Here is a 24,696-nt window from a genome sequence, read left to right as displayed (position 1 = left end):
GTGCTGGCGCTGAGCCCCGTATGTTTCCCAACAGTCACCAACCTCGGCCCGCAGAGTCTCGGGGACGGCACGGTCCGGGCAGAGAGCCACGCACTCCTTCGTCACACTCAGCCCCGAGATGGCCCCCTGGTCTGCCCTATGCCTCCCCTGAGCCTGGTGGATTCTGAGGCTTTCGGCAACCGGGGCTCAGCCCCTCGCCCCTCGAGCCCAGGGTCGCGTGGCTCCGTCCCCTCGGGCTCCAGGGCCGACACCTCTGTCCGCTCACCCTCTTCCCACCCCTCCTGCAGGAGCACGGCTCCCACGGAGAGGGGCCTTGCGCCAGTGTCAACCGACCCCACACTCGCAGACGCTTGCCTGGATCTGAAACCATACTTAGCTTCAAACACCTACTGTGAGTAAGACACTGAAACGGTCCTCCCCTGACTGCCTCTCAGCAGAGGGCGTTTCAGCAGGCACCGCTCACGCAGCTCAAGAGCGCACGCGCTCAGCTCCCACTCCACCAGCCTCTGCCCTGGCCCCACAGCGGGGTCGGGGTCGGGGTCGGGGTCGGGGTCGGGGTCGGGTCGGAGCAGCGGGAACAAGGGGGCTGCTGTTTGCACAGGGCCCTCCCGCCCTTCCCGTCTCCAGCCTTTCGTGGGCTCTCACTGTGCCCAGTGCGCTCGGCTTCCTCCTGCTCCAATCCTGCACCGACCCGGGAGGGCACGAGGGACAGGGCCCCGAGGCCTGCCCAGGACGGCTGCAGGGTTCTCCCCGTGGTAGCCAGAGAGCATTCAAGGCTTCTTCTCCTCTGGACCACTGAGCATGACGGCACTTTATACCAAAAATGGTAACTTCAGGGGCGCCTGGGTGGCTCAGTCGGTGAAGTGTCCGACTCTGGATTTTGGCTCAGGTCGGGGTCTCACAGTTCATGAGATGGAGCCCCAAGTCAGGCTCTGCCCTGACAGCATGGAGCCTGCTTGGGATTCTTTCTCTCTCTCTCTCAAAATAAATAAACTTACAAAAAAACGATTAACTTCAGGTATAAATTCAACGAACGCAAATTAACGTTATTTCTGTGTTGCTGAACTACAGTGGCTGCAGGCTTATAAAGGACACCAAACACAGCCTCTGTGCATCCGTCTCCCCCATGACGTGCGGAAGGAACAGGCCAGCTTCCGGGGCCTCCCAACTTCCAGAAAACACCCTTCCCTGCGATGTGTGTTCTAACTGTTCGTCTGAGCCTGCAGGAAAGCAAGGGGGTTCCGAAGGGGGAGGAGGGGCTCTACTGCTTCCAAAGCCTTCACGGAGGCCAAGGCTCACTCTCAGAAACCAACCTGACCCTGGTCCAGCCCCAAGGGCCCGGCGCAAGAGCTGGCGGGGAGTGCGGACTTCTGTTCTGAGTGCTGCTTCCTACGGTCTACACGGCTTATCCGACTGGTCCTCGCTGCAACTCCACAAGGATGTACAATCCTCAGCCCCACTTTCCAGACGAGGAAACTGCAGATAAAGGGCGGCTGTGGAGAAGTGTATCTCAGCCCGAGGCACAAGAGCCACCAGCGGTCTTTGCTGCAGGGAAGCCACAACCAGAGACCCTCAAGGCCCCAATTCCCAGCTGTGCCCAGATTCTCCTAGGCCTACGAGCCTCTGCCCCCGACCCCCTACCTCACCACGCACTCCCCGTGTTCGTAACAGACGGCCGAGCAGCTAGAACAGACGCTGAGAAATGAGGAGCTACCACTTAGCCTGATTAGATTTTGTGAGGATTAAATACATTAAAATGCCAAACATAACGTGCATTCATTAAACACTGGGAGGCAGTTACTTAAGGCTCTGTTCCAACTCAGTTAACCAGTCCGATCCCCGGCCCGATCCTGGCAGCAGTCACGTCCATCTCAGTGCCCCCAGAGCACTTTCTAACTGGGCCCTCACGTCCCAGCCCCCAGCAGGGCCTGGCAGGCACCGGGCAAACCACGGGAGCCCCGCACCGTACCACAGACTCCGTGTGCGGCCAGGCTGGGGGCGTGCCGGTGACACGCGGGCTGCGCAGGCCCTTCCTGCGAACGGGCTTCTCACCGCAGGCTCAGACCCTCCCCGTCCGTGCACATGCACACACACAAACACACACACCGATGAAGGCCCCGGTGCACGCCAGACGCTAGCCCGGGCACTTGGGAGCTCAGCGAGGCAAGCCTTGCTCTTGGGGCGCTCGTAGGTTGACCTGTCACCCAAAAGTCAACATCCACAAATAAACGAGTACAAGCTGCAACAGAAACTAAAATCTGCCAACTTTAACTTCACCCTGAGCCTGTCCCTCAAGGTAGAGCTGCGGTGTAACGACGGGCTCTCCAAGGACCCCCGGACGCTAATCATGACGCGGACTGTGCTGTGGGTTCGTTAACTAATCCGAGATTACTGCAAAACCCACTCACGTCTCTGGAGAATTCTGCCACTCGACAGCGACAAGGAACAGCCTGAAGAGTTCAACAGCCGCGTGTCTGTCCTCCCACACGGGGCCCGGCACTGGCCACACGGAGGTGACTAAGCTCGGTCCGTGGCAGGAACAGCAAGAAACAAAAGATGCCCTCAGAGTGGGTCAGGGCTGTGATGGAAGGAGGCATGCGCTGCAGGGGTAGAAGGAGAGAAAAGAACATTCCGGAGGAATGACTCTCCAACTGCGCCAGGTTAACGGCCTCTAAGCTAGAATGTGATCATCGCAGTGCAGAGACACCATCCTGGGAATAAAGCGGGAACAATTCCCAGCTGGCCTCCGGTGGGTGCACAGCGTGGCAGGGAAGAGTTGGTCCTCTTAGTGCCCACACAGCTCACCCAGGACACTCGGCCGGCCAACCCAGATGGGGCCCTCGACCCTGGGACACAGAACAGGCCAGAGAGCCTTCGTCCTCCGGCAGTTAGTAACCGGAAGCCTAGGTCCACCCCGGTTTACAGCACACGTCAGGTGCGGCCCCACTGCTATGGGTGCGCATGTGGCTCTGGGAAGGTGGCAGGACACACTGAAAAGGCAAAAGCTGAGCGCGACCGGCCTGGACCGCTCGCTACAGGTGTGACACCAGGCAGGGGCCTCAGGGGCCTCCTCTGGGCTAAGATGTGCTTACGCCTGCCCCGGACACCGTGAGGACAAAACAAGTGTCTCCGCAGCGTCAGCTTCGAGGGCAGGTCCTGAACAAGACGTGCTCTTCCCCTGGCTTCCTCCTCGCCGCCTGCCCTGTTCCCGACCTGAGCTCCTACCTGTGAGCACCCGGCCAAGACCCTGACTCACCGCAGACCATCAGTAACCGTGGACGGCGAGGGGGAAGTCCGGAAAACGTGGCTTTTCCTGTGCTCAAGTCAACCTACCTCCCAGCCCCTGCTGCAGCCGCAGACACAACGTCCTACCTGGTCCTTACTCTAGAAAGCAGTAAAGCAGGGGCCTCACCAGGGCATCGGGCGCCACCAGGACCCATCGCCACGGTCTCAGGAGTGGAATCCCTGAGCTACCTTTGCACCTAGACAGCCTGCACTGGCTTCGGTTTTCGTCACGGACAGTCCGGTCCAGGCGTTCCTCTCCCCAGGCACATCATCAGCACGCTGACGCGATCTCCGGAGCCTGAACTACGGGACCCGACGCTCGGGTGACACTGCCTTCCCACAAAGTCCCTCAGAAGGACTCCGTGGGACAGCGCACGAGGTCTGGAGCGGGAACCTGAGTTTGAACGCCAGCCAGCCATGGCCTCGGGCAGGCCACGCTGCCTCTCTGAGCCTCGCTTTTCTATAAAACAGACGTGTCACAATTCGCTCCAAGAGTTTGTTCTGAGAGTTAAGGGAAATCCTGTGTGGGAGGCCCTGCCACCAGGCAACATGGTGCCCCTGACCTTTGCCCCCACCTGGATCATAACTGCCTCCAGACAGAGGAGAAACGAACGGGTCCTGTTCGGAAAGGACGGTGCTCTTTACGCTGCCCCTGCTGACCCCGTCAAGATTAGTGCGCTGTGGGGGCACCTGGGCGGCTCAGTCGGTCAAGTGTCCGACTTCGGCTCAGGTCATGGTCTTGTGATTTGTGAGTTCGAGCCCCATGTCGGGCTCTGTGCTGATGGCTCAGAGCCTGGAGCCTGCTTCCGATTCCGTGTCTCCCTCTCTCTCTGTCCCTCCCCGACTTGCGCTTTCTCTCTCTCTCCCAAAAATAAACATTAAGAAAAAAAAAAAAGATTAGTGCACTGTAAAATCAATCAGAGTGGGTGACCTCCAGCACTTTTTTATTGTTTTATTATTTTTAATTTTTTTAAATGTTTTTATTTATTTTTGAGACAGAGAGAGACAGAGCATGAGCAGGGGAGGGGCAGAGAGAGAGGGAGACACAGAATCCGAAGCAGGCTCCAGGCTCCGAGCTGTCAGCACAGAGCCCGACGCGGGGCTCAAACTAATGAACTGCGAGATCATGACCTGAGCCGAAGTCAAACGCCCAACCGACTGAGCCCCCCAGGCGCCCCAACACTTTTTTAAATAAATAGAACAGAACAGGAAATATCAGGATGCTTTACACAAAACAAGGGCTAGGTATTGTCTGAAACTGGTTTCAGTCCTGTATACAGAGCGAATTTCTGGGCACGTGGCCACACACCGCATCACAACACAGAAATAATTCCTGTTTGCGAGCCAGGGTGAAAAAGTCTGAAAGACACTGTTCCAGGACAGTGTTCTCCAAACTTCGCTTTCAGCCTGAAATCCTAAGAATCTGAGTTGGGGCCCTAAAACAGGTAAGGCAGAAGTTGAAGACTCCGGTCTGGTCTGTCTCCCAACACACCCCCACGCCCTCCCAGGGCGAAGTCACGGTTAGCCCCGTGGCAGCACCAGCAGGGGTGCAGAGGGGAGACTAAGAGGTCATTTGCTAAATACGGGGGCCCTGCGAGACATGCCCGATAGGCCAGCCCAGAGCGCCCCCACCCCAGGGGTCGCTTCACGGCCTGATGCTCACTACTCCGAAGCGACACCAGCTACAAGCTCCAACCCCCAAACCCTGGTTTCCAGCGAGTATTCAGCAGAGTCCTAATAACAGTCTCGGGGTTTAGGGTGGAGGCAACAAATGGCAAGAATCCCAACGGTTCATTCCCAAGGGGGCAGGCAAGTCTGCCTTATCTCAGGGCCTGAGCCTCGTTTCAGATGCCCAAAAATCAGACCAGCTCCAAATCCGTTACCAACAGTTTTAGATTCACTACGCGAGTGGTGCTGAAGCCCAAATGGGCCTTTGGGCCGAGTGACATCGTTTTCGTCTGCAGAGCCCCTCTGTAAGCCGGGCAGTGGCATCACCTTCTAAGGCCCTACAAGGCTCATCGCTGCAGGCGAAAGATGAGACAACGGGCTCGGAGAGGGTTAATGCCCAGCACACGGCCACGAGGCAAGTAACAGGAGAGGCTGGACCGGGGCTGAGCGTTCCAGAACCACACTCCTCCCACCTCCGCTCCACAAGTCTGCCCCCGGACACCGTGCTCTCCGGGGTGACACGCCACCCCCTCCTCAGGCAGCCACATCCACCCGTGTGAACCCCAGAACTCTCTAACACCTGCTATCTGTGTGTCTACTCAGATGTGCGGGGGGTACCTCAAAATCACTGCGGCCAAGCCAAATCCGTTAGCCTCACTGCCCAATCTGGCCCGATTCGGACCTCAGCTGCTGGAACAGTCGTGCCCCTCACCAGATGGACAACTGTCGGCCTTCTCTCACACACGCACACCAACTCTCTCGGGGACCCGAAGCTTTCCACTCCCGGTCTCTCCGTTCCCCACCGTCCCCCAGCTTCTGAAGCCTCAGTTCGAGCACTGGTCTTTTCGCATTTGTCCCTGCCCCCAGGCTCCCCAATAACCTAAGCCTCACTTCCAGATATAACCCACCTCCGTCCTTACCCCAAGCAAAAGCCCGCAAGCGTTCCCGCCGGCTCCATAGTCCTGCGCCTAAGACCCACGCGACCTGGCCTCCCCACCTCTCTCACCTGCCCCCCTCACCCTCGGCTCTAGGCTCCAGCATCACCGAATGGACGGCCACGGCCCTGCTAATTCTGGACCACCGCGTGCCCACATCGTGCCTGGGCTCCAACTCGTGGGACACCTCTGTGCGCTGTGACCCCCAAGCCTGGGTCCGGGGCTCTGTCCATCTCGCCCTCCTAACAGACAGCACGCACCACGCGCGGCACAGCTGCCCACGGACACACGCCTTCCCTCCGGACAGGGCTCCTGACGGGAGAGCACTGTGTCTCGCGCCCCACTCGTCACTAGGTCCCAGCAGAGAGCCAAGCACAGACCTGGGGCTTAGTGACATCTCGCTTGATGAATGGACACATGGCGCTCTGAAAGCAAATAGGTCCAGGAAACCATTTCTCCCCTTGAGGGAATAAAGGAGGACAGTCAGAGTCATAGGTAGTAATAAGGTGAGAAAACACATAGGAAATTCAGTCTTACCAATCAATTAGGTAGATGTCTGGAGTTAAGTTGTTTTTCTTGAAATGAGCAAATAATTTCGGCAAATTTTCTTCAAAGAATACCTCAAATGCAGCAAAATAGGTCAACATCTGGGGAAATAATGTGAAATGTACCAATTAACCGATTATCAGCACAGGTTTGCAATCTACAGAAGAAAGTCAACATTCTTAACGCTTTCAGGATACAATGGTCTTCTCGCGCAGTTGCTAACCCGTCTTGCCGGGGAACTCATCGCCGGGCTCGGGCAATTTCTACATCAGCGCCTTCTCTAGTCGTCACAGGGGCATCACTGGCTACACTGTAGCATCTCCTCAACTTACAGATAAGAGAACGGAAGCCCAGAGCGGTCACTAACTTGCCATCGGTGTGCGGCAAGGCTGGCCTTGAACTGTGCTGCGAAGGTGGGGTCTTTGTGGGCTCACTGTTCTTCTCTAAGAAGCAGAACCGATTAACCGTCTGAAAGAACCGGAGGCAGCGTGCGTCCCTCACTCACAACCCCAGCGCATCCAGAGGGGACAGGAGACTAACATGTGGCACAGGCAACGCCACTTGGCTTAGAAACGCTGCCCTTGTCACGCAGCGGGAGGCAGCCACGGCCTGTACCCCACTGGCATGTGCCTCCCGGCCCCTAGCGGGTTGGAACGAAAACAAAGTGCACCGAGCAGGGGAGCAGCACAGGAACAGAACGAACAGCTAGAGCTGGATGAGAAACCCTACCCACCAGAGCCTGGTAGCCCAGTTCTGTCCCGTTTACCAGCAGGATGCATGAGGGCGATGGCACTCTGAGACCCAAGGGAAGGATGCACTATAAACCAGTGGGCCCCAACGGGGGCAGGGGAGGACCCAGCCTCCCAGGGGGACATCTGACGATGTCTGAGGACATTTTTGATGTCACAGTAGCGAGAGGTGCTACTGGCAGCGATGCTGCCTGTCTCCCCTGAGGCACAGGAAGCCCCCCACCCCCCCACAGCTATCTGGCCCCAAGGTCCACAGGGCTACTTTTGGGAGACCCCATTCAACACTATGATTCCATAATCTTTCCTTAAAAATATAAGCTGAAATTCTTAAGTTTATTTATATTAAGAAAGAGTGTATAGGTGTGTGTGGGAGGGAGGGAGGGAGGGAGAGAGAGAAAGAGAGAGAAAAAGAGAAAAAGAGAAAAAGAGGGAGGGAGGGAGGGAGAATCCCAAGCAGGCTCTACACTCAGCATAGAGCCCAAGACGGGGCTTGAACACACGAACCATGAGATCATGACCTGAGCTGAAATCAAGAGTCAAATGCTTAACTGACTGAGCCACCCAGGAGCCCCTAAGCTAAAAAAATGTTTTCTTAAAAGAATTCTTTTAAGTTTTTTTATTTTGAGAGAAAAAGAGAGCACATGTGAGCAGAGGGGCAGAGAAAGAGGGAGAGAGAGAACCCCAAGCAGGCTCTACAACCAGCACAGAGCCCGACACGGGGCTTGACCCCACAAACCTTGAGATCATGATCTGACTGGAGATCAAGAGTCAGATGCCTGAATGACTGAGTCACCCAGTTGCCCCCCTAAATTAAAATTCTGAAGTACGGTTTTTATTACAGGTTTCTAAACAGAAACCTGGGGTCTTATCTTCAAAACTAGGAAACATTTAAATATAAATCATTTTATTATACATATAAAGCTTCTTCCTGACGGTGAAAGTCTGTACAAAAATCTTAAGAAGTACGGAAACAAAAGAGGACCATCCGTAAATACTATCAATGTTGTGGTTCGTTTCCTTCTATTGTTAAATATGGTAGCTGTTACGGCCCGTGTTCTATTTCAGATACTTTTGAAGAAAACTAGCTTTTTATCTTCAATAACTCTTCCACGGTACAATCTTTTTTGCAAACATCAGTACCGCACTGGTGTGCTGCCAGATTTCGTTACTTTTCATTCATTTATTTTAATTCCGGTACATGAACACGCTGTGCTGGATTAGTTTCAGAGGTACGTGCAGTGAGTGATTCCACGATGCTGCACGTTACTCGGTGCTAAGCTCACTCCTCACCCCCAGAACCTCTTCTCCGCCCATCTCCCCACGCCCCGCCCCGCTAGTGACCACCACTTTGTTCTCTACAGTGGAGAGTCTGCTTCTTGGTTGGTCTTTTTCCCTTTGTTCATTTGTTTTGCTTCTCAAATTCCACACACAAGTGAAATCACACGGTCCTTCTCTTCCTCTGACTTGTTTCACTGAGCATCGTACTCTCACGTTCCATCCGTGTCTTTGCAAGTAGCAAGGTTTCATTTTCTACGGCTGAGTGATATTCCACTGCGCACGCCTCGTTTTCTTTACCCGTTCATCTGTCGACGGACACTTGGGCTGCTCCCACAGTTTGGCTACCATAAACAACACCGCTATAAACACGGGGGTGCGTGTACCCTTTCAAGTTAGCGTTTTCATCTTCCGTGGTCATATACCTAGTAGTCCAACTGCTGGATCATACGGTAATTCTGTTTTTCATTTTCTGAGGAACCTCTAACCTGTTTCCACAGTGGCTACGCCAGTTTGCGTTCCCACAATGGTGTAAGAGAGTGCCCTTTTTCTCCACATCCTGGCCAACACCTGTTGTTTCTACTGCCAGATTTTAAGTAACCTTCTGTCTCCCCCTAAACTCCCTTTTAAACTGTTTCCATTTTCATGATAATTTTAAATTATCACAGCTATAAATAATTACGTGAAACCATCCCTGTGTGTAATGCTTTGTCCGTGCTTGTGACTTTCTCGGAACGGGGCTTTCTTTGAACGGTTCTCACAAGCAGAATTAGACACCCATGCCACTTACCACTACTGACGCTCAGGACCGAACTGCCCTCCACAAGGACTCGTCAACGTCCTACAGGCCGCCATTCGTGCAGCAGTTGTGAAATACTTCTTTTTTTAAACGTACGTGCTGCCTGAGCAAGAAACCCTCAGAGTCCTTAGGACATTAAGGAAGAAATATTCTCCAGCTGATCTAAACTATCAGATCGTTTTGGTCTAGAAGTACTGGTGACAATCATCAGCAAATTATCAGCCAATCCAGGCAGCGCCCATTAAAAGGCCAACGGGCTCGTTGAATGGGCGACTCTTCTTCCGGGCCGTAGAAAGCCCACGGGCTTAGGAAGCAGAACGGGTTGAGCTCATGCCCCTTCCACTCACCAGCTGCGTGACCCGATGGGTCCTTTCATTTCCGAGCCTTGGTTCATCTGCGCCACGCAGAGGACCCACCCCCAGGAGCAGGTGAGGGCGACTCCTATCAGCTCCTTCCACCTATTCTGTGCCTACAGCAATGTCTACACAGTGTAGCCTGTGTCGAATCAAGGAGCTGGTCTTCACCACGTCTCCTCTCCGTGGTGAGCGCACTGCACGAAGCGGGGCCCCGGTGTCACAGTGGGCGGCAACGGAGGTGAATGGTGCGACGTTCTGTTTGACAGACCCCAACGCGGAGCCCGCGCCCGGCCTTCTGCTGTGCCACAAAGTGCACACATGCGGGCAGGAGCCACCCCGCCTCCCTTGTTTAAAGAATGTACTTTCAGAAATACTTCTGAAAGAATGTATTCAGAAACCCATACCAACAAGAAATACATACACATGACTATTAACCGTACGTCTGGAAAACACATTCCCTTCCCCTCTGACGCAATGGTTAGCAACGCGGGTTGTGTGAGGACAGGGTACCCAGGGCGTATACGCTGAAGATACTCACAAGGCCATGGTCCACTCGGAAAAACGCCATTTGACAGGGTTTATTCAAAAGGTTAGAAAAAGCAATGAAGGCATCTGCAGTATCTAGGTTCAAGATCAACACTGCCGCTATAAAGGACATGCCCTGGACCTGAGGGAAGCAGAGAAGGGGGTTAAACTCACGGTAGCCCCACAGTCTGAGCTGCTCTTTCATCCGAAAGAGGAACCGTCAACACCCACCCTCGTGCTAGAAAGACCCACACAGCCACCCCCCCCCCCCCACCCGCCCGAAGCTGAACCGAGAGCCTCCTGGACCCTGACCTGTCGTCCCTCCTCGGACGGCTCTGTCACATCAGCCGCCTGGCCCACGCCCCTTCAGTCCCCGCCTCCGTCCCCACGAGAACGATAAACGGACCTCCCCCCGCTACACATCTGGCATCTGAAGTACTGTCCTGCCGAATGTAGCGTCCCAGTGCCGTGGGAACATGCATCTAACTTAGTGTGTTAAATCTAAGACCATGCGCACACACACTTGCTAAGCCACAAAAACGGCAGCAATGGCTTTTAAATGGTTACTGCTTGGGATCTTTTTAATGTAGTGCTAGAAAAAAAAAAAAATCACGTGCCAAAAATGAAAATCAAACCCAATTAAAATGTGATGAATGCCACAGAGCGGCCGTGTCGGCTGGATCTCTTTACAAGAAAACGGAGGCGACTCCATTTACCACGAGGTTCTCCAACCCCCTCGACCACGACCGAAAGAAAACCTGAAGGCACGCAACCGGACGTTTGCGGCCAAGGTGGGCTGGGCAGCATGGACTTTCTTTGTAGAGGAGAACGGGATAAGGTATTGAAACAGTTCACTTACATAACCCACATCCGGTCGGTAACAAGTGTAAGCGCCCAAAATACTGTGCAGCGTGTCATGGTACGGACCGCCCTGGAAGGATCAACACACCGAGAACAACACGTGCGTAAGTCTGGTTAGTGCTCACGACGGCGTGTGGCAGCGCTGCTGCTCCTGCCGCCGGTCACGCCGGCCGTTCACAGACGACCAAGCAGCGGCCAAGCACGGGGCTAGCAGCTCTCCACGCACAGCGCAACTCAACAAGCGGACGGCCGACCCGCGGTTGACGAGGGAGGCCGCAGACTCAACCCGCAAAGCTGCTTGGAAGAAAGCGGGCAGCTCAGGCGTGAACGCCTCCCGAGGAAACCACCCTCCGCGGGCTCCCGCTGGGTAACTACCTCCCCTGCCCAGTTCAGCGGGCACGCCCGCTCCCCGCCCCAGGGTTCTTCGGGAGTGAGCGCCACCCGCCGTCCCGACCGACCTCCCTGCCTCCCTTCCCCGGATTCTTTCGCATTTCTCAGCACGGCAGCGTTAAGAACTACCCTCCAAGAGTCCAGGCCCGCGAGCGACCGTGGTATCCCAGACACCCTCCCGGTTCGGCCATCCCTCCCAGACGTGTGCTGGGGCTTCCGGTCTTCTAGGTGAGCGCAGAAGCCAGCACAGAGCCGCGTCCGCCGGAGTCCGTGTGTCCGAAGATGCCGTGAAGGCACCGGCCCGGCCCGCATCCCGCTCTCCCTGCCCGCAGCCACCATGCGGCCTCAGTTAACTCGAGGACTAAAAAGCGTACACGGCGTGTGTGACGAGGAAGTCACTCTACAGGCGACTGCATGTGACTCAGAAAGAACGCCGTGGCCTCGACCATCACATTCCGGCACACAGAAAATGTCAGGTGAAAGAGACACTGCCAAATCACAGGGGAACGAAGGGAGGAATGCCCACGGCAGGAGGGTAAATGAGAGAAGGGGGGCGGGCAGGGAGCTCCTGTGGTGGCACCAAATGCCCCCCTGAACACGGGTGTGGACGGTCACCACCTGAGAAACACCAGAGTGCCACAACGAACTTTCCTTAAAGGTAAATTGGTTCTCACTTAAAGGACTTCCTGCCCTGCCGAATGCTACGTGTCCTTTCTCTGACAAAGATAAGAGCTCCTGATTTTAGAACCCCGTGCTTTGGCCATCTCCCCACACTCTCCCCCTCCCACTGCCTTTGCTTTTTTAATATTACATGTTATAAAATTCGGAGCTGAGGGAACCACAGACTGAGGACACACCCAGAGGAACCCGGAGGAAAGAAAAAGGCCAACTTCTCTGCCATCTGCCCCGACCCCATCCGAGAGAGATCCCTAAAGCTCGTCTTCTTCGGGACACATCTCCCTGCACCACGATAATCGCCCAGCGGATCTGTTGAGAAGGCTGAGTCCCCGAGAAAGACTCTGGGAGATCACTGTGGGTCACCGGCCCTGGGAACGCCGGCCGTCCGCGTCGGCAAGGCGCCAGCACCTCCCGGGCCCCGTCCCGGCGCGCCCACCGCCCTTCTCAGCTACGCTGCAAGTGCGTCTCAGCACTGCCCTGACGCTCCCCGTCCTCCAGGGTGTGGGCTCGTGCATCGGCCACAGCAGCCAGGAGGCGGTAAGCAGGGGCCGCAGCACCGAACTCCATGCTCTCTGTTCGATCCTTCAGCGAGCTTCTCTCCCGGGGGAAGCGGAGATCCCCTGCACCATCCGCTCTCTGATGCTTCCCTTCTACTCCTCCTTCTGCCCGGAATGTCTTTCCCATTCTCTGGTCCCTACCCCAAGCACAGCCTGAGAGCCCCTCCTCGGTGACCCGGTTCCCGACACCTCCCCCACGCCCTGGCTGCAGCTCCCCCGTGCTGGGACACACCCAGGTTTCTGCAAAGCCCGTGGGTCTCTAATGTCTACACCTGCATGCCGGGCTCACTCCAGGTGGCCGGTGAACCATGTGTTCTGGATCCCCAGCGTGTGCATGGCACGATCCTAGAAATGGACCTGACAGAAGGGGATCGGGGATTCCCAGGTGGCTCGGCAGGCCCCAAGGTGAGTGCATGGAGGAGGCCGGGGACACGTGTGGAAGCTGGTGCAGCGACCCACGAAGGATGGGCATCTGCACCAAGTAAGGGTGGCGGGAACACAGGACAGATTCGAGGATATTTCAGAAGCAGAACTGGCAAAAACCGTAACAGACTGGATACGGGAGGGTCCAACAAGCCCCCCAGGTAAATGTCTGCTGTCAGAAGAAGAGGCCTTCTGTTCCAGAATCCACTGCTGGCAGCCCTGCGTCCCGTCTTTGCAAATTCAGAAGCCCACGGGAAAGGCCCACTGGTCTCTTTCCTGCCATCCAAGAGAATACTGCATCCTGGCTCCCGTGGCTGGCTTCTATACCCAGTGGTGTCACACTGTCCTGGGCCATCTGCTCAGAAGCCCACCCTCACTGCCACCCGCGGCTGCCAAGGACTTCTGCAGCCACCCTGCCCCGCCCCACACCCCAGGCTCGACCACACCGGATCACGTCCCGAGTGGTGCTGTGTGCGGCCCCAGAACCGAAGCAGCACCAGGGGAAGCTGTCGGACGGAACAGCACACGGGGCCCTTCACGTGCCACACCTACCGAGGCCTCCATAAATACATTCCAAAGGAGGCCAGAACGGCCTTTAAAAGCAGGGACATGGCCATGCTAAATGTCTGTTGGAAAGAACCAGTTCCCCTTATTGGTGAAGTCAAAACATATTGACGTGACACTGCCCTCCCTCCACTCCCCCAAAATCCCCTAGTATTTTCAAACTTGATTACAAACATGTACGGTTTGGCATCCATGACGTTTAGATGAAACATACTTAAAGCAACAAATTACCACCACTTACTTGCTGGAAAATGCAGAGATTCGGAAACGTTCTAGAAATGTCCAGTTTAATAAGCTCCAAACTGGCTTCTCTGTCCGCTGCTGAAAAACCGGCATCTATCAAAAGATCAAGAGTCACGACACGTGTCAGGGGCAAGCAAGTGCGAGAATCAGAAGGCTCTGAAGCTTTACAGGGATCAAACAGGGGAGCTGCTCTGCACAGGGACAGGGGCCCAAATGCGGCGTGAGCCAACAGACTCCACTCTGGGCTTCCAACAGTTTGTGGAGTTTCTTACTGAAGAGCAACGTCTCACAGCCCCATCTGATGCTAGGTCATCATTAGTTATCTTCCAGGGTCTGAAATCAAAACCTGACTTGGTGTTACCTTACGTCAACAAGTGGGAGGGACAAACGAAGGACGATACACCAATGGCTCCAGGCCCGGGAAACAACAACACACGTTTACATGGTCTCCAGCATCAATGGTGGGAACTCAGCCTGTGCGGCAGTTACCGCGGGGCACACTCTCGTGTTCCGTTTCTAAGAAATGTTTACGGATGACTAGTTTCGTATTTTCTGAACTCCAACACTCATAGTACGCAAAAAACCACGACAAGGTACTAGTTAACCAACCGAAGTCATCATTCCTGTGCATCACGGAAATTCCAGAAGCTCGTGTGGCAAACGTGCAGTGCCCCATCTCCCTGGGGTAGTTCCCATAATCCTGCATGAGGCAACCCTGGCCCAGCCCTAGGGGCCAGCCTGCCGGAAATCACGTGAACAGTGAATCAAGGAAACCCCCCGGTTAGGACCGGCCCTCTTGCACGTCTGGACACAAACACCCCGCAGGAACTGGTAAATGCTTTCTCCTAAACGTTGTTTCTTCAACTTGTTTGCTCTAAAAAAATCCCTTTTCCTGTGAAGTTTTTTTGTAAATTTGCACCAACCACCATGCCTGTTAAGTAAACTCTGTTGGTTATGTAACAAATAAGGACACACGTAATTGACCAAGGTGGCCTGCGGGACTCAGAGCCACATATACCTTCGTTCTCCGCTTCGGAGCCTCCTGTGCTGAAGGACCGCCACCTCTCCTTGGCTCGGGCAAGACAGATGTCAAAGAGCTCTGGAAGAGAAGCCTCCGGGTAAGTGTCACATGCACATGGGAGTATGTCTCCTCACGGGAACCAGAGAGGACACTGCTGCCTGTTCAACCACAGACTGCACACCCATTCAGCCACGTACACAAGTCCCCCCAACGCGGCCAAAGACACCACCAGGTACTAAGAAAGAACACACGATAGACCACTGTGCGTGGCGTCTACTTAAATTATACAACCCACCCATACAATGCTTTCGTGTCGGACTTGTTTGTGGGTCTAGTGCCTCTAGCAGGGTGAGCTCCTCGGGGGCGAGACCACAAAGGTCTTTCGCTCATTATGCGTCCAGAGCAAACGGCGCCGGGACAGACACAGATCAATAATACAGTCAATGGGTATCTGACCGATGGAGGGGGGTAGAGACCAGCGGAAACCCATCTGGTTCCAGACAAGGACAAGATGAAACCGCTACCCTCCACGGCCCAGCCTTCCTAATCTTGCTGCCTGAAGCAGGGGGGGGGGGGGGGAGGGGGGCAAGCAAAACGGGCAGAAGCTTCAAAACCTATAGGTTCTTGCTGGCGGGGCACCACCAGGATGAGTCCCCACAAGGCAGGCTCCAAATCGCCCGGTCCCGGTGCTGCCCGGCCATCCACGTCCGGATCACGGATGGGCACCAACGGATCACTAAGACTTTACCTGCAGCTACCCAGAGAACTTCTGTGACCTTATTTTCCCCACCGTTACCTGCAGAAAATAAGGCAGACCACCACCTCTGCCTTCCAGACGGCACATGCTGTTTTATTAAAATATAAGCCGAGAGTTGTAGTTACCAGTATGATGCTCCAACAGGTGAGATCTTGATTAATGACCTTTCTCCAGCCCCGTCAAAGATCTGAGAGCCAGCATGCTAGGGGGCCGGGGCAGAAAAGGGTATGACTGTGAAATGTAACCTCACCCTATCATCATTAGACAGGAGAGTGTAGGGAGCCTCGGCCTGCTCTCACTTTCCAGGAGGGGGACCCAGCTTCGGTCACGGTAGCAGAAGACAGAAGAGAACGGCCGCGTGGCCCCTGAGCACAGGGAGCCCCTTCCCAAATGAGGTATGTGACAGTTAAAGCACAGACGCCAGCAGACTCACGGGAGGATGGGTCAAAGGGTCAGGGTTTTAAAATATATGATCTCCGTGGCTTTACTCCTGTGTCTACGGGGACGAGGGAGACAGAAAACACACCTTCTTCCCAAATCCAATTTCAGAGCTCAAGCCTGACTTCCCTAACAGCGGATTACTTCCCTAATAACTAGTATCACACTGACTTCCAGTTAAGTGTCCAGTCTCACAACCACAACCTTTAAGAGCAAAACTCCAGGCCTTCCCAACTTGGAAAGGCAGGCTTCAGAGTCAGGCAGGGGACAGCCTCCGCCACACACGAGCGTCTGGGGCACAGGATGGCCGTCAATGCTCTGTAAGACGTGCAAGCAAAGAGTCTAATGTGATGTCCGGCCTGGACAACTGGAATTCACGACCATCTGTGTTCTTACACTGGCTTAAATATTCAGTAAAACGAAGACCAGGTAGAGCCCAATAGCTGGCATTCGTTCATTCAATGCACCTGTCGTGTGCAGAGCGCTGGGCTGGGCACAGGTGACAGAGTGGAGAGCATGACAGGCGGGACCCCAGCTTCCTGAGCACCAGCTCTGGCGGGGGCCACGGACCCTAGGCAGCTCCTCAAGAAAGATGCGATTTAAGTAAAATGAGCCAATATCAACATTTAGATAAACTTTCAAGGTATGTAACTGATTAATTAGCTGTGTAGCCTAATCTGTTCTGATATGGTCCACGGAAGACTCTAATTCAAATAAAATCTACCCAGGCATCAACGAAAACCGGACACACACAGTACCCTGTACCACAATCGGCCGTTGAAAGAGTTGAGAAAATTTTCAAGAATAAGGACCCGGATAATCACTCAGCAGTTTGTCCACACCTCTACCTCCGGGGAAGCTTTTAACAAATCAGTTGCTACAAGTTAAATGTTACACATCATCTTCTCACATGAAGAAGGTAGAGTTTTGGTTGGTATGGGTTGGCCAAAAAGGGAGCCTTGAGGACATCACTATATATAGAAACCAGTAACCATCCGCTGCCTGGCCAAGGCCACGATCATGGAGAGAAGATGAAAGTCTTGTAAGATTAAAAATAAATAAATAAATAAAGGCAATAAATAAATAACACGAGCCCTAGCTACACAGAGAAGATCCAAATTAATCTGTTTTCAACTCCAGTGTCTTCAACAGGGTAAAAACCGCCACCGTCAATTGCACAGGCACTTCCTGGGCACCAATACAAAGACGACGAGGAAGCAGCTCCGGTCTCAGCAGCTGAGATCGCAGCCAGGAGAAAGGGAAGAAGTAGAGACCACCATCGATCAAGCACGTAATCGTAAGTCTCTGAGCTCCTGGCGTCCATGGCCCGCTGCGCGCACAGTCTCACTGGGCGATGGGTTCAGAGCGGAAGGGAGCCCACTGGGCGCCGCTGACGGAGGACAAGGGCCAGTGCACCACACAGGGCATCCAGCGAGACAAACAGCCCTGAGAGAGGGGAGTACGCATCTCGAGGTCTCCTCTGGCACAAGCTACCGGTGCCTCAGGGGCCCCTGCGCACAGCAGCCGTCCCTCTAAGGTGCCTGGAACAAAATGCTGCAAAAAGCCAACAATCCCCCAAACAGGATGCCTCCACAGAAACCCTGTCATGTGCCCATCAAGACGTGCTGTCCACAGGACTCTGACATGCCCCAGCCCGCCGATGCTCTGACACCCTATCTGTCCAGGGAGGAGGACCGGTATCGGGAAGAAGGCAGTTGTTTGCTCTGAACTACCAGGTAACTGAAGCAGCTAGGAGTGACCCCGGCCTCCCGGAGGACGGTCCCCAGGCCTCTCACAAGACACGGCTTCACGGCAACGGCTGCCTTTCTTCCTAACAGGCCACAAAGGGGACAGGAGAAGCCAGAAGGCTGGGGGTGGAGGCTGGCGGGGGTATGACAAATGGATTCTCCAAACCTGGGACGAAGCAAGCTACTCACCATGGGTGATGTTTAACTCGTTGCCAATGGCTAAGCTCCAGACTTTGCCTCTCACACTGGGAGGGATTCCCTGCCACCATAAATCTCGAACTTTTCTAGAGCACCACCTGGACAAAAATGGAAGCATGAAATTAGGAGTTTGTTCTCAATGAAGAAATCTGTCTGCCCGTGTGCCTAGCCCCAGACCACGAGAGCGGGGGATACACAGTCACGTGGTACAGCCCCTGCCCTCAGGGAGCCTGCAGCCCAGGGTTCCAGAGGCCAGGAGATCAACAACTGGCTTCCGCTGGGCAATGGCTGTGACAGGTGTGCCAGGGCCCCCGCACGAGCAGGAAGGGCGCTGCAGCTCAGGGGACCTGGGTGCTATTCTGGAGCTGAACCCCGAGTGACCAGTAGCAGGTGAAGCAAACAGAGGCTGGGAAGGGCTTTCTGAGTGGAAGGCACAGCGGCAAGAAAGAGCCTGGCCGGCTGCAGGAACTGCCGACAGCTGGACACGGTGTGGGGGTGCCGGGAGGCACGGCCGCAGAGCCGCAGGGGAGGGGACCCCGAGAGCCCCGTGGCCGGCCACCGCACTGCTGCGCACCGGCCACCCGGGTAATGAGCTGCCAAACTCCACCGGCCACGGAGACTCTGCTAACCCAGAACGTTCGGAACCGCACAAAGGCGCTGAGGTCCGCTGGCCGCGACGGACACGCTCTGCCAACACACCGGACAAACGTAAAGTGCCAAAGACTCCCCAGGCGCCTCTCAATGCAGCGCCGGCTGGTGCTGCAGGAACCGGGTCTGCATCCCGCTCCACCCACGCCCGCGGAGCCCAGAGTAGATCGCCCCTCTCTGACCCCGTAACGTCCCCGCTAACACCCGGATGGTGAAACCCTCCCCTCCAGGGGCCGTACTGAAGATTAAGGGGGACGGAGCACAGAGGTACCCAGCACAGTGCCTGGAGCCCTGCCGGCGAACTGAATGGCAGCTGTCATATATATAACGCACGCATCTAGATCACGTCAAGCATCGGGACAGCGTGGCACGGACGGGGAGGGACGGTTCTGCAGCCCCAGGGCTCTGAGCACCTCAAGCCTTGTTACTGGGTCCAGCCCAGAAAAGCAGGCTCTGGGAACAGCTTGTTTACCTAGTAGACATGCTCAACGGCCATCTGACCCCGTGACGAGAGCGAGTAACACCCGGGAAAGTGCCAGAAGCAAGTCCCCAACATCCCGCCACACGGTTCAGTGGGAAGGGACAAGAGCTGAAGGGAAATTCGCATCCAAGCTCCCCGGCATCCCGGCTAACGGGCTGAGGCCCGAAAGGAGGCACCGGCCTCTGTGCGTGGCCCTGGGACTGCTGTCCCGTCTCCATTCTGAACACGCAGGAAGAAAAGATCTACAGCTGCCCCTCTGCTGTTAAGATGACTGCAGCCGCCAGACTCTGCTGGGTACTGGCCAGAGTACCAGTGTCATCAGAGAAGACCCGGTCCCCATCTTCAGAAAGAGGACTATCGACACGTGAGCACACAGATGCAGCAGACCCAGGGGTCTTCTACAATCACCTGGGCAGGGAAGTTTTCCCCAGGGAAGTCTCAGCTTTCAAGAATGAAGACGTAGTTGGATGAGGAGTTACAGGGCAAGAGCACTCTAGGCAAAGGACATGGAACATGCAAAGGCCCTGCGGCTCCCTAAGAAAAGGGCTCATCAAGGAAGGAGAGCTGGAAGGTGAGCCTACGGATAAAGCAGCGGGCTATCTCACAGAGGAATTCACACTGTTCGCGGAGTAGCAGGAAGTCACGGACACTCTCTACAGGGAGGGACACAGACCTGGGCTTTAGAAGATCCCTCTGGCTACTGAGCACAGGACAAACTGGGGGTTAGGTGGGGGCTGTCACGGGGTCCAGGCAAGGATCGACAGGACGCGGCCGAGGCGGGGAGGGAGACTCCAGGCCACGCAAACATACAAGGTAAATTCGCCAAGGGCTGTGACGGGAGCTACAGTGAACAGCACCGCCAGCTACAGGTGACAGAGAGAAGCGCCTGGTGGCCTAGCAGCCCGACCACCGCCGCGGCTTACATTGTCTCCCAGTTAGGCAAAACCTCGTTGTTCCAGGTGAGGACGGCGTTCCCGATGCTCTCCTCCAGGCGGCACCTCTCCTCCAGCTGCCTCCTCCTCCGCTGCGCCTCCTTCAGCTCTGCCGACCGCGACCGGAAGCAAGAACAGAGCACCTGTTAACTGACACCCACCCTGTTCACGCTGCGTGACTTTCCTCGGGGTCACGCTGCGAAGCTACCACAGGCCTCTCTCTCTAGACCCGTTTCAGGCTCACGGAGTTTCAAGAGCTCAGGTGTCACCCATCTCTTGGGAAGCTTTTCAGGCAGAGCACACGTACGGAGGCGGTACTCACGTGAGAACACAGTTCACCGATCAAAGAAAGAAACCCGTGAAATCCACCGCCTGGTCAAAAACGGGAACATTACCGGACCACCAGACGCCCGTGGCCCCTGCCCGATGCCCTTCCCAACAGAAGCCCCAGCCTCGCCCCCCTCCTGGTGTGTAAGCAGCTCCCCTGAGAAATACCCTGCATCTTAACCGACACATACTTTCTTGTGTTTTTTTATGGTGGTAAAACACCCAAAACAAAATTTACATCTTAACCATTGATCAGTGGCATTGAGTACGTTCACGCTGTTACGCAGCCATCGCCATCGTCCGTCTCCAGAACTTTCCCGCCTTCCCACAACGAAACGCCACACCCGTTAGACACGGACTCCCGTGCCCTCCTCCCCCAGCCCCCACGATTCTACTTCCATCTGTGTGTCCTTCAGTGAGTAGCCTCTTTCGCTGAGTGTAACGCCCTCCAGGTTCGTTCCTGTGGTAGCACGCCTCAGAATGCCCTTCCTTCTTACGGCTGAATTAATATTCCACTGTATGGATGGGCCACAGTTTGTTGATTACGTATACTTTTCAAACATGCTGGACTCTTAGGGATTTTAAGTGTTGCAAGGGATTTTATCAAATCCAATCACATCTTCTTGTAAATAAGGAAAAGAGAGCCCAGGGAGGAGAGGAAGTCTGCACATCACCAGTGGCTGAAGCTTTCTCCAAACCACTTTCACCCTGCACGGTCTCTTTTCTTGGGTAAATTCTATTACCTTGAATAAAGTTACCGGGAACGGACGGTTAGTAGAAACATAGACTTTTGATGGAACATTATAAACTTCAAAACATTAAGACATTTCCCAAGGTTCAGGATGTAGGGCTCCAGGAGGTACAAAAATCTCCAGAAAGACGCAAAGTCTTGTGCTGTCTTACACAACCGACACGCAAGAATCCCGTTACCTCGTTTTTTGGCCTGAACCACCATTTCTTCATACTGCTGCCTGTGTTTCTGGGCTTCTTCAGCTGGCTTCGCTGGGAGATTTCTTGATAGAAAATAAACAGTTTTCACCATTTTAAATAGCAAACAAAAGTCGTTGAAAAACAAAGCTTTCAGAATTACTTGCTAAAAAAAATGACAAATTCAAAGACCAAAAAACTACATTTGTTACAAAGACACAACAATTTCGTAAACTAAACATACTTTCAGACGCTAAAACAAGCTCACTGTGAACAACCTGAAGTACAAAGATCACTAGAAAGAAGAGAACAATTGCCCACGGTCCCAATAAACACTTCACCTTTTGGAATTTTTCACCCCAGTCTCCAAAGCAACTGTAAGCTGACAACGCACTAGTAACCGCCACGGTCACGGTGAACCAGGGGCCCTCCGGAAGGGTGGCACGTGTACGAACACGTGCCTGGGCCAGTTTCTCAGGGGCACAAGGTCTGTTCGTATCCGCTACTGGCTCATCTGTTTGGTTTCTTACACACAAATGTGCACCTGCACGGGGTGTGCAACTTCGAATCCTGGGTAAAAACACTAAAATCAAGGCTCCTTCAGGAAAGTGCGGGAGAATCTGCTGGCCCTTGACAAGTGGGAGGCGGCAAGGTCTGGCTGGTGCACCCCGTGTTGGGGCACATTCGGAATGAGCCACCGCCCTGCTGCAGGAGGGCACGGTGCTGTCTCCCGGAGGCCACCGTTCTGGGAACACCGCAGGAGCGGTGATCCTCAGTGGGCTCTTTCCACGTCTCTGTCCACCTTCCTCATCCGGCACTTCAGGGCTTCTCTCCCCGTCCACGACATACCCACCAATTCCAAGGACCACGAGTTAACATCAGATGACGCATTTCTTCTTTGGATTTTATCAGTTTTAAATTTCAGAATGGGCGGGGACCCAAGGGACCGCTGCTCTACAATCTCTCTTTCTCCCTCTTTTCACAGCTGAGGGATCCTTCTATTCAAGCGCAGTGTTCCACGGAAGCTCGATACTGAAGCGAGGTGAGCTGCGGCCTGTACCTCCCTAAGGTCTCCAAGTGTGGTCTGTAAACCCGTCCTCAAAACCGATCTCATCCGTGCAGGGACACCAGAGGCCCAGAGAGAGGCGGGCCTGGTGAGATCGCTGCAGCCCGTGTGCTGCAGATCCCACAGAACCCAGCAGGCCAGTCCAGGACCTGTCCCACAGGACTGGGGCGCCCCTGCAACGCCGCCTGTGCGCTACGTACACTTCCCGGGGTTCTGGCAGTTACAAGCTGGTCCACAGTTTACAATAGCTACTTAAGTATTTCTAAACGCTGAATTAAAATGAAAAACCACTTGAATGGAAAACCCGGAGTCAGAATTTCTGTGTTAAAGGACAGTTTTCCAGAGAAGTTCTTTTATTATTATTATTATTATTATCATCAGAGAACACATGTCAATGTAGGCAATAAAGAGGAAATGAGGAAATGAGCATTTCTAATATGAAATATGGCTTACTCTTCTCCCCTCTGGTGCCCCCGGCCCTTTTCTAGTGTAAACTGTACTCATCTACTAAAGCAAACATTCTAGAGAGTCTTTTAAGACTCACGCTGGTCTCGGGGCGCCTGGCTGGCTCAGTCAGTTGAGCGTCCAAATTCAGCTCAGGTCATGATCTCACCCGTTCCTGAGTTCAAGCCCCACGTCGGGCTCTGTGCTGACAGCCTAGAGCCTGCTTCAGATTCTGTGTCTGCCTCGCTCTCTGCCCCTCCCCTGCTCATGCTCTCTCTCAAAAGTAAGTTAAAAAAAAAAAAAAAAAGAAAGAAAAGAAAAAGACTCACGCTGGTCTGTCTTCCAGGATGAGTGCGGTGGTAGAAAGTGGCTCAAAATCAAGATTCTTCCTCACATTCTGCTTCGGAGAGGGCGGCTTGCTAGGTCGTCCAGCCTTGTCTTCATATTCCTGGAACAAAGAAACAAGGGATACCTGTGGGCCTGGCCAGCTCAGGTGTCATGACGCCCTTCCGAAGGCGAGAAAGCTGTTTTGTAACCAAGTCTTTCACGTGATTTTGAGGATAATGCACTGAAACCACTTCCTTTTCAGAAGGAAGAGCCACCCACTAAAGGGGTCCCACAGCCCCGTGGGGAGAACCGTGCCCCTCCCCCGTGCCGGTGGGGGAGCCGCCGAGGACCGCCATCCCAGCAGCCCCTTTAGAAGGGCCCACAAGCCACCTCGGGTGTCCTCTGCTTCTCCTGGGTTAAGAGGCGTATCTTCCGGCTTCTGAACAACGTCAAGTTGTACTGATCATTGCAGTGGCCGCTGGGAAGCTCAGAGCCAGGGCAATAGCCAATTCTGGCACCCATCTGATCCCCTGGCTTCATCTCCTATACCCACTCCCGACCGAAACCTCAAACCCACTTTCTTTTGTCTCATCGCGTTTGATGTATTTTTGTTGGCTTTAAATCGCTTCTGCGATGGAAGAGGTTAAAACTTTTTTGCAGAAGATGAAAACGCTGTTTCACTTTACATACATATTTTTTTAACTGAAATCCAGGTAACACAACGTTATATTAGTTTAAGGTGTACAACGTACCAACTCCGCAGACAACTCTGTGTATTATGCTGTGCTCACCTCCCGTGCAGCTACCGCCTGTCCCCACGCAGCACTAGGACAGGAGCACTGACTCTACTCCCCGTGCTGCGCACTTTGTCCCCATGACTTACTCGCTCCACAGCTGGAAGCCTGCATCTCCCTCTCCCCTCCACCCATTTTCCCACTCCCACCCCCTCCCCTCTGGCCACCACCAGTGTGGCCTCTGCATTTACAGATGTTTCTGCTCGTTGTTTATTCATTTGTTTTGCTCTTCACATTCCACACATGAGTGAACTCATCTGGTATCCGTCTCTCTGACTCATTTCACTTAGCATAACACCCTAGGTCCATCCATGTTGTTGCGAATGCTGTTTCATTTTCTTTTTTTTAAATTTTTTAAAATATTTCTTTATTTTTTGAGAGAGAGACAGAGTGCGAGCGGGGGAGGAACAGAGAGAGAGGGAGGCACAGAATCCGAAGCGGGCTCCGGGCTCCAAGCTGTCAGCACAGAGCCCGACGCGGGGCTCGAACTCATGAACCGTGAAATCATGACCTAAGCCGAAGTCGGACGCTTAACTGACTCAGCCACCCAGGCGCCCCTGTTTCATTTTCTTAAAAGCAGAAACATAAAACAATTCTTTAACACCTTTGTATGAAGCCATCACTGCAAGTTGTTACATAAATATTTGTGCCATGAACAGCCTCTCAACCCCTGGGTAACTAATCTGTCCCACGGACTGCAACCACAAAAGCTTAGTCACGTCTGGTGACCCACA

At 54.2% G+C, this 24,696-nt stretch overlaps 1 protein-coding gene across 7 annotated transcripts in view; it reads right to left on the bottom strand.

Moving 5' to 3' along the window:
* Nucleotides 1–24,696, bottom strand: part of TBC1D14 (TBC1 domain family member 14) — a 106,789-nt gene that overhangs the window by 8,331 nt on the left and 73,762 nt on the right. For 4 of the 7 annotated variants that reach the window (XM_042936983.1, XM_042936978.1, XM_042936979.1 and 1 more), the window contains 9 exons: nucleotides 23,171–23,289; nucleotides 21,335–21,417; nucleotides 20,069–20,186; nucleotides 18,008–18,114; nucleotides 14,873–14,953; nucleotides 13,853–13,947; nucleotides 10,998–11,069; nucleotides 10,152–10,280; nucleotides 6,426–6,535 (listed from right to left, as the gene is read on the bottom strand). In XM_042936983.1, coding sequence (XP_042792917.1) covers nucleotides 6,426–6,535; nucleotides 10,152–10,280; nucleotides 10,998–11,069; nucleotides 13,853–13,947; nucleotides 14,873–14,953; nucleotides 18,008–18,114; nucleotides 20,069–20,186; nucleotides 21,335–21,417; nucleotides 23,171–23,289 — 914 coding nt within the window. Of the gene's footprint in view, nucleotides 1–2,122; nucleotides 2,601–6,425; nucleotides 6,536–10,151; nucleotides 10,281–10,997; nucleotides 11,070–13,852; nucleotides 13,948–14,872; nucleotides 14,954–18,007; nucleotides 18,115–20,068; nucleotides 20,187–21,334; nucleotides 21,418–23,170; nucleotides 23,290–24,696 lie in introns of those variants that run through there. The other 3 variants (XM_042936982.1, XM_042936980.1, XM_042936981.1) reach the window with 3 other exon arrangements.

The sequence above is a fragment of the Panthera leo genome, chromosome B1 (assembly GCF_018350215.1).
Source record: "Panthera leo isolate Ple1 chromosome B1, P.leo_Ple1_pat1.1, whole genome shotgun sequence".
In the NCBI taxonomy this organism is placed as follows: Eukaryota; Metazoa; Chordata; class Mammalia; order Carnivora; family Felidae; genus Panthera; species Panthera leo.
Note: the sequence above shows the minus strand (reverse complement) of the source record. Positions and strands in the feature narration are given on the sequence as shown.